Source organism: Physeter macrocephalus, chromosome 2 (assembly GCF_002837175.3).
Source record: "Physeter macrocephalus isolate SW-GA chromosome 2, ASM283717v5, whole genome shotgun sequence".
NCBI lineage: Eukaryota > Metazoa > Chordata > Mammalia > Artiodactyla > Physeteridae > Physeter > Physeter macrocephalus.
The window spans coordinates 82,962,775-82,977,196 of NC_041215.1; the positions used below are offsets into that span (position 1 = coordinate 82,962,775).

Genomic DNA, 14,422 nt, shown 5'->3' on the forward strand with positions numbered 1-14,422 from the left:
TTCTTTCTTTCTTTCTTTCTTTCTTTCTTTCTTTCTTTCTTTCTTTTTTATTATCAGAAGTTTGCCAAGAGCAGTATGGGCCTTGGGTCATTTCATTTTGACACGGAAGTTCTCTCAGCATTAAAAATAATGAAATATTTAACTCTGCAGTGACCATGAGGACACATTCAGTAGTTAAAAAAAAAAAAAGAACAATATTAAAACATTAGGATTTCAAAGGAAGGCTTTTCCCCCTCATATATGAGAGAGAGAACCTATATGAGGCCATAACTAGCTAAAGGACTAAGTACAGATATATGTTTTAAAATGTATTTCATGTTATTTTACATGAAATTTTTAGGAAAATGGCTGAATTCACCACTAGTAACTCTATGTCTAAATCTTTTTTGGGTATAGATTAGCTGACATTAAACATAGATGTGAACATACATTTTCACGAAAACAAAAACCTCTTACAAAAGACCTCTTGCTTCCCATTTTAAGGTATAGCTTACAAACAGTAAAATTTATGCTTTTTAAGCACATAGTTCTGCAAGTTTTGACAAATGCAGTTGTATAACTGCCACCACAAGCAAGACGGAGAACGGTTTCTTCACCACTCAAAATTCCCCTGTACCCACTCATAGTAAACCCTTCTCTCTATCTCCATACCCTGGCAACTACTGATCGGCTTTCTGTTTCTATAATTTTGCCTTTTCAAGAATGCTCTATAACTGGAATTAGAAATGGACTCTTTTAAATTTCATACACTTGATAAAAAGTGAAGCAACTAAAGTGCCCATTTTAATGTACTGATTTCTATTTTCTGAACTTAAAGGCAATAATAAGTACGTAAAATCAAATTACCCTCAACTATTACATCTTGAAACAGGTATTACCCAAGGGGCCTTTTGAATATACAGATCTTTAGGACTTCACTTTCAACATATTGAATCAAAAGCACTCATGTGGGTCCTGAGAATTTAGTTTTTATTCAGTTCTCCAAGCTTGATTCTGATTGATCCAGCCAGATTGGGAAACAATCCAGCAGACATTCACTATATGAGATTAATTACCAGACTGTAAATTATGTGTGGCAATGGGATCAAAATTCAGAGATTGGGAGGGTTTTATGCAGGTGATCTTGTCCTGAGATGTGGCTACCATTTACTGGCTGCAGGGCCTTGAACAAGTCACTTAAACTCACTGAACCTTGGCTTTCTCCTCTGTCACGCATGGGTAATGATGCCTACTTCATCAGGTTATCTGGGGGGATTCAATGCATATAAAGCATTTAGAATAGTACCTGGCACACTCAGCACAGAATAGATGGAAGCTGCTTATCTAGCTGGTATTACCATCACTGGTATTGTCATCATTATAATCATCATGCTTTACTTGTCCTTCTCCATATTTCTGCATTTTGGTCAATTTCACTATTTTTTTTAGCCCTTCTTCTAGAGGTGACCAAAGTAGAGAATCTATATTTGTAGTAGCCAAACTATTATTCAGGGTAGTGCAAAGCTAACAGAAATTCACTGATTGTCCCCAACCCTTACTTTCACCCTGCTACAGCCTCAAAGATACCGATGGGGACAAAAAGTAAACTACTAGAAACTCTTAGTCTTTTCCCCAAGGGGTATTGGTCAAACGGAAGCAAACAAAAGGGAAGAAGACAAATGAGGGACCAGAATAAAAAAAAAAAAAAAAAAAGGTTATCTATGCAGTTATGGAATATCTAAAAATCGACTTTATTCATTAGCAGTTTTAGATGCATATACATGTATTTTTATGTATAGTTTTAATTTAAGCCCTGAAATACAGACGAGTGATGATATGTGGCTGCACTTGCTGATCTAAAGAAAGAAAAACTCTTATCCTCAGAAATTATGCAATGCTGCCAACACCACGAATCGAAGATGAGGATTAGAGATAAAACTGAAACTCATAAGCCCTACCTGTTCTCAGCATCGGCACTGCACTTTGGGGACAGCAATTCAAAGGATTTGGTAAACTTCACCACCTGCCGCACAGAAAGACAACAAATCCAAGTCAGTTAAAGCCTTCTCACAGTTTAAAATATTCCAGTAAACATTTTTCATCTTTATAATGACTATTACAATAATTGGAGATTAAAGAGAGATTTTAAGTGGAGAAATCCCGAGGGATACAAGAAAATTTTATCCTACATTTTGTACTTTATTTCTTACATGGCACGTATTGCCCAAGTTTTAATACATTTCTAAATATGTATATATTTTTACAATAAGGTGTAAAAATCCTGTGGTGGTCAGGCAAAGGGACATCTCATTTGAAAATAAATTTTTTACTGCCCTTTTAACAACCCAGTCACCATCCATGGAGAACCTGGTAGAGACAAAACATCTTTCAAAAGGTTGCCCTCCATCAACCCCAGGTTCCTGAAATTACCTTCCCTGGCTTATCACTGTCCTCAAGTGAATGTTTTCTGTCATCTGCAAAGGGTAACGAAGAGGAAGACACTTAAGATCATCCCTAGTGTGGACACTTCCTCCCTTACGTGTCCAGTGAAACTGGCACAATCAGTTCAAGATCCTGATCAAGATCTATTACACTGAAAGGTAATTTATAGGCACAGAAAATGCAAAGGCAGTTTTTCTTATCATTAGCTACTGTTGAGTTCCTACTATAAACCAGGCCCTACATCAGAAGTTTCTTTGACTATTTAATTTCCCTATTACAACTCTCTGAAGTGGGGATTTTTATCTTCAGTATATAGATGAGGAAACCAACCCATAACTTTTAAGAAACTTACACTGTTTCACACAACTAAATGGGGCCTCTGGGATAAAAGCAAGTCTGTATGACTCTAGAGTGTCCGTTTTTTCAACAACGCTAAAAATATTGAGTGGGAAAGGCACCGTTTCTGGTCCTCTTTTGACAAGATATACCACATGATAGAAAAAGGAGGCCCTATACTGAAAGGAGTCATCTGAATGTCACTGGATGCTTCCAAGGTTGACATTTAGATTTGCCTTAGCCAGATGCAGTCATGCTTCAAAGGCCATTTAAATTAACCACTTATAAGGAACCGATGGGCACTTGAGAAAATGACTTGGGAAGTGGGAAAAGATTAAATATTAAAACAGTTTTATCAGTGAGGTAATGAACCCATACTAAAAAAATGCAACATTAAGAAAAAGATAAAAGCCCATCACAAAGAAAACTGTGTGTGACTAGCAGGGCAGTGACAATAGCTCAACTAAAAGGAAATACCCTTGACAACTATAGGACATATTTCATTTCATATTCTAATGTGAAATAAGCCTCTACAAAATTACTCATTGTGGCAAATTTTATTTTCCAGAGAGGGCCACAGCAATATCTCCTATCCCACATTCTTCTCTACAACATAACCCTGCCACCTTCCTACCAAGTTGTAGTGTCTATGTTTCCTCCCTTTGAATCTAGGTGGGCTCCAGATCACTACAACAAATAGAATATATAGAAGAGAGGCTATGCGCCTTCTGAAGTTGTCATAAAAGGCAATGCAGCTTCTGCCTCATCTAACTGGAATACTTGTGCCTGGAGCCCTGAGCCACCATGTCATAAGTCCAACTACCCTGAGGACACTATGCTGAAAGGTAGCCAACCATACAGAGGAGTCACATGTAGATGCTCTGGTCAGCAGCTCCATCCAGTCTTTAAGCCCTCTCAGCCCAGGTGCCAGACATAAAAGCAAACAGACCTTCAGATGATTCTAGCTCCCAGCCATTAAGTCACCCCTGATCTCCAACAGTGGTTCCAGATATCCCGGAAAGAGGTAAACCATCCTGGCTATTCCTCTCCAAATGCCTGATCCACAGGATCAGGTTAAACCAACATGTTTGGTTTAAGCCTCTCAATGTTGGGCTTATTTGTTACACAGCAAAATTAACTAGAACACTTACCTTAATTGAGGGCTTAAACAGAAACCAATCGCTTAGAACACAGAAATCTTGATCTAGCTGCAATCTTCTTGGGGTCTCAAAAGGCCAACAAGCCACAAACAGACTATCTGCTATCACCAAATAATAAATTCCTCAAACCATACCCTAAATAATTCTTAAAGTTAAAACAATAATAGGATAATAAGTAGAAGCATTTCATTTATGCTTGCAGAATGGGAAATTGTTACAGATTTTAAAAGAGAAAGTCGTATCTCTACTTTGATTTCTCATCATCTGTGATTTCTTTCCATTATTTTGTCAGATGACAGTAAATTCTTCTACTTTTTAATCATGTTTTAGGCTGTTACTATGAACTGAATGTTTGTGTCCCCCCAAAATTCGTATGTTGAAACCCTAATCCTCAATGTGATGGTATTTGGAGATGGGGCCTTTGAGAGGTTATTAGGTTGTGAGGGTGCAGCCTCATAAGGGGATTAGTACTTTTAAAAGAGACAGAGAGAGCTTGCTTCTTCTTCTCTTCTCTGCTATGTGAGGATGCAACGAGAACACGGCCATCTACAAACCAAGAAGGGTGGCCACACCAAGTGGTCACACCACTTGGTCTTGGCCACACCAAGACACTGGATCTGCCAGTGTCTTGATCTTGGATTTCCCTTTCCCAGCCTCCAGAACTGGGAGAAACACATGTTTGTTATTTAAGCCACCCAGTCTATGATAATTTGCAATAGCAGCTCAAACTGACTAAGACAACCATATCCTACCATTTTACTGCAAATCTGTATGAGGCATTTTGCATACATTATGACCAATCCTTTATGTATGTATCGATGCTTACAACATCCTGGCAAGGTAGGTATTATTATCCCCATTTTCCTGAAAGAAAATGAAAGCTTAGAGGGGTTAAGTGGTTTCCTGGAAACCATATAACCAATATGTTACAGAACTGGGATTTGAACCATGTCAGTCTAATTCCACAGCTTCTAATTTCCCCACTACTCACTGCTTTCATAAACATGAGCAAGTAGCACTGAAAGAGAAAATTATTTGGGCATGACTCCTTCAGAGCCAGAATACTTAGATAAATTCTGCCTTTATTTATTAATTCTATGAATATTTATTGAGTACCTACTATATACCTGAATCTGAATAAACATAGACTAAAAGTAACTTGAAGTAAAACATTTGGCTTTATATAAAATAAATCAAGTTACCAATCAACTAATAATTGTTTTTGCATTTGGAAATCAAGAAGGATATATCTTTTAATTTCCAGACTTGATAGATGAGATTAAACTCTCCAATATTACTAAGAATACTTTATTTGGCTTAATTTTCACTGCTGATTAGAATATTTTACAACTCCGAAGGACAGATGTTAATTTCTGAAAAACTGATATCCATTGGGTGGTAAAAGGGGGAGTAAGCCCCCTTGGTGGGGTTTTTGAGGATCACTCTAACACAGCCACAGAGATTACACTCAGAAATGCATGTGAAATTAAAGGGTTTATTATATTCACAGGTCCTAGAGAGGGGGTCACAGTATGCCCAAAGGACCACAGAAAGTCACCCAAAGCTCAAAGTCTGGTCACTGCAGGCAGGCAGACAGCAGAGCAAGGACCCACGGGTAAGTGCCTTTATAGAGGGTCATAGGTAGGGTAACTTGTGGCACTCAGGAAGCATTCCCCTTGGGTAATTTGATTGTGACTGGGTCTACATGGAAAGGAGACAAGGGGTAAATGAGGAAGTCATCATGAGGCTTGTGGCTTGAGTACACATGTTCACGATGGGTACCCAGAAGTGGGCAATAACTAAGTAGAAGTTCAAAACAAGCAGGGCAAGTGCTGTCACTCAGGAAGCCACTGGGGCAACAAAGAACAGCTTGACATTACAAAAATGATTTTTGTCCTATAGCAATGCAAATGAATTTTATCCAAGCAGAAATGCGAATGGCTTCTGTACAGTAGAAAAAATAAGCCCATAATTACAATTTTATTGTCCTGGATGATGGTAAGCATTTTTAAACTCTAACCTAGCAATCTTGTGTCTGCATTCATCCGGTGTCTGTTTCAGAACGGACTACGACCTTGCTGGCTTCTCTCATTAATGTGTTAACTACATCTTTGATACTTGCTTGTTTTCGATTTGTGCAAGGGTTAGGTTTTTAACTTTTTGAAAACTGTTATTTGACACAACAAATATGTACTGAGTGTCTGTATGTGTCAAGTAGTGCAATAGGCACTGGGGCTACACGGTAAAAGTAAAAGAAAAAAAAAAATCCCTGCATGCATGGAGCTTACTTTATGGTAGGGAGCTTAATTTGTCCTGGCTCATCAAAATTAGTGCTCCCTGGAATAAAAAGTAAACCTCTGCTCTCCATACCTTAAGAAATAAACCTGAAAAATGTCTAGAGATTTAAAAAGAATAAAGATCTTTTAAGAATTAAAAAAAAAACCATCTGAGGGATAGAAGAAATGGAACAGAAAATCCTGAAATCTTAAAGCTATATAACTTACAGCTCTAGAATCACAAAGAGAATGGATAAGATAAACAAGTACCTCAGTGAAATGTCAGAATGTTTGAACTCTTGAAATGTAAGAGAGGACTTGTTAAAACTACCAAAAGGAAGAAATTCTTTTTTTCTAAAATGTTTGAACTTTTTATTTTAACATAAATCACATGCTGAAAAGAAAAACAGGGTCAAATATTTTGTTTTATTTTATTTTTTGGTTTTAGTTTCTAAATTCCTTTTTAATGAGTAAAGGTAAAGTCAAGGATTATGCATCTTTCAACTTTAGCACTCCATATCATGGAAAGTACTAGTTGTGTTCCCCAGTAAACCAGCCCATGGTGTCCTGATCAAAGTCAGATACTAGATTCATCAACCACAGTGTTGACCTTGTGTGTAGGAAGAAGTAAGCTTACCCAAAGAAAGGTCTGGCCTTTGCCCTCGTCTCCTGGGAGGTAACCTCTAAGCCCTTGGAATGTCCAGCCTGGGTAAAAATGTCTTTGTTTACCTGGGTGCCTTGGGCCAGCCAGATAGTAACAATGTAACTTACGAGTGGTGGCTTTGAGCCACACCAACAATGTGATTTAGGGTGGAGCCTTTGGGTCACATGGTATCAGTTGACCTATGGAGGGCAGGGAGACTGAGGGCAGCTATGAGGGTGGCCAAATAGGTTTTAGTGATCAAGTCCCAACAAAGACCCTGGATGCCAAGGCTCGGGTGACCTTCCCTGGCTGGCAATACTTCATGCATATTGAATACTTCATGCACACACAGTGATGTGTGCATCACTGCTGGGTGAAGTTAATGCTTTCCATGACTCCATAGAGAGAGGACAACTGGAAGCACCACTTTCGGAACCTTCCTGGACTGATCTCTCCCGTGGCTTACTTTAATTTGTATCTCTTCCCATAATAAACCATGACCGTGTATATAACCGCTTTCAGTGAATTCTGTGAACCCTTCTAGCAAAATATTGAGTTTGAGAGTGGTCTTGGGAACTCTTGAACTTGTACTTGGTATCAGAAGTGAGGATAGTATTATAGACTATGTTCCCTAATTTCATACCTTGTATAATTCTTAGGTTCCCATGTCTTTAGAAGAAAAATGAGGACAATACTAATGTTGCTTTGTCTTTGGCTACATACTGATCATCCAATGTGTATTAAGTACTGGATAGCATAGAGAGACAGAAAAGAAATAGTAAATAAGGTCTCCAACCTTTAAAGAATTAATATTTTAGAGAAGAAAAATCTTTTAACTTAAGGGTCAGAAAAACTTTCTTAATCTGTTGATGTGTTCCTTTTACTAAACCAAAGGAATTATAAAGCCTATTCATTTTTTTCTTTTACTTTGGCTGTTGAGAAGCTCAGAGAAAAGCCTTAGGTTCAAAGTTGTATCATTTTTTGCAGCACAATTTGGTTTTGAGTTTGTTGATTTGATTTCGTTTTACTTACAACATCTACTTTCTCTTTCTTCCTTTTAATTTGAAAGTTTGCCTTTCATTCTGCTATGTGTCTGGAATACAATAAGCACTCAGAAAATATTTGTTCACTATGAATTTTTGTATTTTTGCTGAAGGGTGCCTTAAATGCTTTTGGCTATTAATTAAGTAAAAGTGTAAACAAAAAGGGGATGAAGTACTTACATACTTGAAAAATGTATGAAGTATATAAAAATACTTTTACACATGAAATCACATAAATTTGCTTATGTACAACTAATTACAGTTGAACAAAGCTATTATGGGCCATTAATTTGTGTAAAAGAGTATTTTTCAGAGGCATGGGAAAGGAATCTGGAATGGTGGGTAAGAGAAATACAACATTTAAGGGTCTACAGCTAATAGCAAACAATGTAAGAATAAAAGAGAAGCAAGCTTGAGTCCCATCAAGACAGTGACAAAAATATAAGCAGAGCAATGAAACTGTGAAGACAAACACACTGCTGACTGTAAGCCAGATAAGATCAATGAAGTGGCAAAACACTAACCTTGGCTCCATAAGGTGCATAAAGTTAGCCTGGTTCCAAGCCATCAGACTATGAAGGGCTTCAAAAACATTCTAGAATAAATCTAAGATTGTCACAGAAATCCTAGTCTAAATCATATATTCAAGAACACAAGGTTGCTGGTGGAATCCCCCTACAGGTTCTCTGAATTTAGGGCAATCTGAGATTAGGCTCACAAGCAAATTAACCCTCAAAGTCACCAGAATATTGAGCCCTTAAGGTGACATGCACATGGGCCTTGGTCCTTGAGGACAGCAAGGAACAGCAAAGAAGTATTATAGTTCTGGAGAGGTAAACTATCTGCTTGCCTCCCATTCCTCCAGAGTGGGGCTGGGCAAAAAAACTCTGTAGGCCAAATTTGTCCCACCATCTGTTTTTATAAATAAAGTTTTATTTTAACAGAGCCCACTCATTCATTTAAATATTACCTATGGCTGCTTTTCGTTATGATAGTAGAGTTGAGCAGTTGTAATAGAGACCCTATGGGCCACAAAACCTAAAATATTTACTAGCTGGCCCTTTGCAGAAAAAAATTTGCTAACTTCTGGTCCAGAGAGATCTCTGAACCAAGTCAACTAGCTATTTTCTGCTAAATCGTTAATGGCTAATGATAGATTAAAGTATTCGTGTTCCCCTGTAATTTATCTATAGTTCAGAAAGGAGATTCCTGGAGTCAAAATCTTCTCATCTAAAACAACACTGTAATGACAGAAATTTTAGGCACCAGGGCGAGTGATGGGGGGTATATCTGAGGACATGCATATGTCCCACTTGTCATGGGACCATCCCAGTCTAATAAAGCCTGTTGTCATGCAATAATTATTAAAAGTACCTCCTTGCACTCTCAAAAATATCTTTGTTTGAAAAGCAAAATTCTAGGCAGCCATGCCTCAAACAATTTATATTTTTAAAAGGAATTTATTAAAAATATAATGCATCCAGTGGAAAATTATTTATAGTTAGACACCTGGGTTAAAAAATGAAACAGCTAAAATTTTTTGATGCAATTTAATGGGATATATAGTGTCACTGAGGAGATTATGACCAATAAAAATATAGATGAAAGCATAAATAAATGAGAATAAAGTTCATGTTTTATTCTTGACTTGGACAAATTGAATGGTTCTTAGTTCCATTAATTTTTTAAAATTTATTCTCTAATTCCAATTCTGATTTTTATTAGAGATGCACTAAATGAACATAGATTAAATAAATAAATACACACACATACACTAAGTAAAAAGAGAATCTTATATGAGAAATATCAGAAGTGGTTTATAGGTCAATGAAACTGAACAAATGATTCCAAGCTCCTCTGGCTGTTGATCAGCCCTGGGCATTACACCCTGGGGAAGGTGGTACACACGCCACAGGGAAGTAAACAAAATATCCCCAAGCATCTCTGACTGTTCTTTGGAAAAGCTCCATGGGCAGAAGTCTTTTTGATTTGGATATTTAACAAGCACTAGCTGGTCTGGTTGCTCTCTGTTTTTTAAATTTAAAAACAACTTAAAAACTATGCTCAAATAGATATTCCTGCTACCAAGAAGAAAATAGGAATGATCTAATAAGTAATCACCATTTTTTGGGTTTGAGTTTTCTTAATTCCTATTTTTCCATAAGAGGACTAATATATAGGGCAAAAGAATGAATTAAATAGCCATTCACTGCCATCCTTCTTGATTAATTCCTCTCTTACCCCGATGAGTAATTTACTCTAGTCATTTATTCACTCAATCAACATTTTCCAAATACTTAGGTTACCAGGCACTGTGACAGGGTCTGAAAATAACAAGAGGCATAAATCACATCCTCTCCTTGTACTCACAACACAGTATGGCGGGAGAAACTGTTCACAAAGGTATAATCTCACCACAGCATATGGTCAAAATTCTACAAGCACACAGAGGAGAGGGCTGAAGAAGTTTTCATGTGAACTCTGTCCTAAAGGGGGAGCAGGCATGCTCTAGGCTGAAAAGTGGAGAAAGTTTTCCAGGTTGAGGGACTAAATCAGTCAAGGTTTTGCCAGAAAACAGAGAGAACCCTCCAAAATGGTTTACCTGAAAGTAATTCAACAAAGGGACTAGGTACAGAAGCATGGGCAAGATTAAAAGAAACCAATAAGGAATGGTGAGGTACCCAGGGAGTAGACGTTTGGAAAGTCATTAACACCCCTAGGTCTGAGGGGACACAGGAGAGAGTGAGGGAGAGAAGGAGACACGGAGGAAGGGAGGGGATAATGTTATTGGTGCCCCGGAGGAGCTGGGGCCGTGGAGAGGGGCCTTGGAAGAACTCAGCCACCTCTACAACTGACAGAGAAAGAACAAGGGGAATAACTACTCCCAGTAGCTCTCTCCTTCAGCTCTTAAATCTTCTGCTGCTTCCTCCCGTTTGTCAAACGCAACTGAAAGCCAGAGGACAAGAAAGCCCAAGTGGCGCAGTACATAGAAATCAGCCTTCAAAGGCACTTAGCTGAAGAAAGAAAAACCAACATGAGACGGGATAATTGGGATTTGTAAAGAATAGTCAGTACAGAGGTGACAATGTTGAACTTTACCTGAGCCCTGCTCCCCCCAAAATGGTATAATGATGAAGATATACCCCTACTGCTTTGTCTTCCAGATTTGGCTAACCTCAAAGAACCACCCTGACCTAGAACATTCCAAAATAAAACCTTTGTCCTCATGACTCCTCTGGGATGCACAAATGATGCAGTTAATTCCTTTGTCTACATGCTTCTGTAGGACCCCAGGCACCCTTTCTTTTCTTTGAGATGTTCCTCATAAATGAATGTTCTTCCTATTGCAATAGCCCAGATGAAATAATCTCCTTAATTGTCTGGTGCCTTTTGTCTTTCACAGGAATTATATATGCAAAGATACAGAGGCAACAGATGCATAGGCTGACCATGGGGAGGAGAGGTAGAAGAGGAAGAATGGGATAGAGTGAGCCTGAGGACCAGAGAGGAAAGCTAAAAGTTAAGTTGGGAGCAGAGGTGATGGACCTTGAATGTTGAACTTCACTGTGCTGACCATGGGGAGGAGAGGTAGAAGAGGAAGAATGGGATAGAGTGAGCCTGAGGACCAGAGAGGAAAGCTAAAAGTTAAGTTGGGAGCAGAGGTGATGGACCTTGAATGTTGGACCTTGAAAGCTAAAAGTTAAGTTGGGAGCAGAGGTGATGGACCTTGAATGTTGAACTTCACTGTGTAGGCAACGTTAATAAATGTTTTGAAGCATGAGACAGGCAGATGCATGTTTTAGAAAGATAACTAGAAGTAGTATTAAAAACTGATGAAAAGGAAGAGTGCCCTGTCTGCAAGTAAAGAAATGAGTGAAGAGGAAAATTTCCAAGTGAGAGACTAGTAAAGTCAGAGTAAAGAAAGTGGTAGAACGGGTGGGAGGGAGGGGCTAGAAATGATGTTTCAGCATAGAGGCAACAGACCTTAGCAACAATTGAATGTAAATGGTAAGAAACACTCAGAGATTACTCTGTGGTTTTTAGCTTGAGTTACCTATTAACTGAAATAGGAAACCTCAGAAGTGACAGGATGAGGTGGAGATGGAGAGTGGGGACTAAAGTTCAGAAGTTGGAGACATACACACACACACACACACACACACACACACACACACATATATTCACATACCTATATACATACATTTAACATATATAAATGATTAATGATGTGAGTTAATATACTGACATATAATTACTAATAAAGTGAGTCAATATATACAAATACATAATATGATATATTAATGATTAATGATGTGAGTATATACATATGTATATACATACATATACATAACAATGTTTGGGTAATTCTTGGAATTCTTTTAGATACCTTCTATTCTGCACTCTGGAAAAAGCACTTGGAATAAAAATCAAATAGAATTTAAGTTGGTTTCCTTACAGGGATAAGGAAAATTTAAAAAAGTAGGATGGGGAAAAGGAAGAGAAAGTGAAGTAGAAAGGAAAGCCTGAAGCAATTTTTACCATCCACTTAGGATAGTGTCTGTTTCAGAACAATCAGATGACAATTACTATCTCCATCTCTTCCTCTCAAGTGCTGGGTTCAGGAAGATCATCTAGTTCAATGGCTAAATTGTATGTGTATTCACATAAGAACCAAGAAATTAAGGAACACATTAGAAAACAAGTGGAGCTTGTGCTTCATGGTTTAGAAAATAAACTCCAGAAAACAGTCTCATATTGATAAGCTCAGCTATAAAGTATTCATGGAGTTCTGAACAACAAAATAGCTGCCAGCCATCAGGATGATCCATGAAAGAAGAACACATGTAAACACCAGTGCTGAGACAGCGCCTCAGGACAGAAGATTAAAATGTCTTCATTCTCACTTTCCTCGACTAAGTGCAAAAAGAAATAGAGATAATAGTAAGTATATGAGCTAGAAAAGAGCTAAGAGAAGTGATAGGAATTGGTTAGACAGGTTCATGGAATGGAATAACATTAAGCAGGGAATATTCAGTTCAAAGGACTAAGTAGTTCCTAATGTTGACAGCAGCTAGCTATGGAACAATCTTTTTATTTTTTCAGTCTAGTGGAAAATACCATTGACAAAGTCACTTAAAATTGATTGACTGACAGAAAGAGAAAAACAAATACCGTAGGCTAACACATATATATGGAATCTAAAAAAAAAAAAGGTTCTGATGAACCTAGGGGCAGGACAGGAATAAAGATGCAGACATAGAGAATGGACTTGAGGACACGGGGAGGGGGAAGGGTAAGCTGAGACAAAGTGAGAGAGTAGCATTGACATATATACACTACCAAATGTAAAACAGATAGCTAGCGGGAAGCAGCCACATAGCACAGGGAGATCAGCTCGGTGCTTTGTGACCACCTAGAGGGGTGGGATAGGGAGGGTGGGAGGGAGACGCAAGAGGGAGGGATATGGGGATATATGTATACATATAGTTGATTCACTTTGTTATACAGAAGAAACTAACACAACATTGTAAAGCAATTATACTCCAATAAAGGTGTTAAAAAAATTGATCGACTGAAATACTAAAGAAAAGCAAAAGAGGGTAAAACATTAATTTTGGCAGGAGAGAGGGCTAGGAAGGCATTCCTCACTTCTATTTTTGGCATCCACGGAGTAAACTGATCAGTTTACACCTGACTGCCCAGTTTAAAGACCATGAATGCAGTCTTAATACTGAGTTAAAATCTTGATGAATCAAAGCTTCTACAACTAGATTTAAGTGTTTTTTTCTCCCTCTTTCCCTCAAATGTAGAGAGGTCATGAAATACCATACACCTGCAATAACCAGCTTTTAAAAATATACAACTCACACACACACAAAACCCAGAAGTTTTTGTTTCCAGGAATGATTCTAATAAAATAGAGAAAAGCAAAAGCTATTTTCAGAGGAAACTGAGCAGATTTTTTTCCCGGAAATGATACTTTTTTTCTGAGTGTAAAAAGTAGTGTATGGAATGCCAATAAAGATGGTGCTATAAGTTCATGCTTTGATTCTTCTGCTCTCTTCCAAAAACAGAAAAAAGATTGATAAACTACAGAAAGAAAAAAAACCAGAAAGACATATAGAGGTTTAAAGGCAGAGAAAAGATAAGGGGAGGGGAGCAGAGGGTAGAGAAAAAATAAGATCTCTAAAGGCATGAGCCTGAAGACTTAGACCTACTGTGCTCCAAGTCCAGAAACAGGCAAGAAGCAATGGTTGGGATATCAGCTTCTACTGGGGTTTGGGGACTAAAAGCATTCCCTTGAGACAGGTGGCCTAGCTTCACCCCCCAGAAACTGAACCAAGCTGCTTCTGGTATAGTGTAATATTACCACACATCAGGAGACCCAAGCCATCAATATAAGACCTGGTTCCTGACTAGGCACCAAGGAGTTGTGCAAACTGTTAGACAGGGAGGGAAGAGTACAAGAGAGAATGAAAAAAACGATGGCACAAACAAATAAAACACCCTCCCACTAAAATGAGCTCCAATCCCAAATTCAAA

General features: G+C 38.1%; 1 protein-coding gene across 1 annotated transcript in view; it reads right to left on the bottom strand.

Annotated features, from left to right (window-relative positions):
- Window positions 1-14,422, bottom strand: part of PDE11A (phosphodiesterase 11A) — a 427,170-nt gene that overhangs the window by 228,924 nt on the left and 183,824 nt on the right. Inside the window, exon 5 of the mRNA XM_024122161.1 lies at window positions 1,938-2,002. Within this exon, the coding sequence (XP_023977929.1) occupies window positions 1,938-2,002 (65 nt within the window). The remainder of the gene's footprint in view (window positions 1-1,937; window positions 2,003-14,422) is intronic.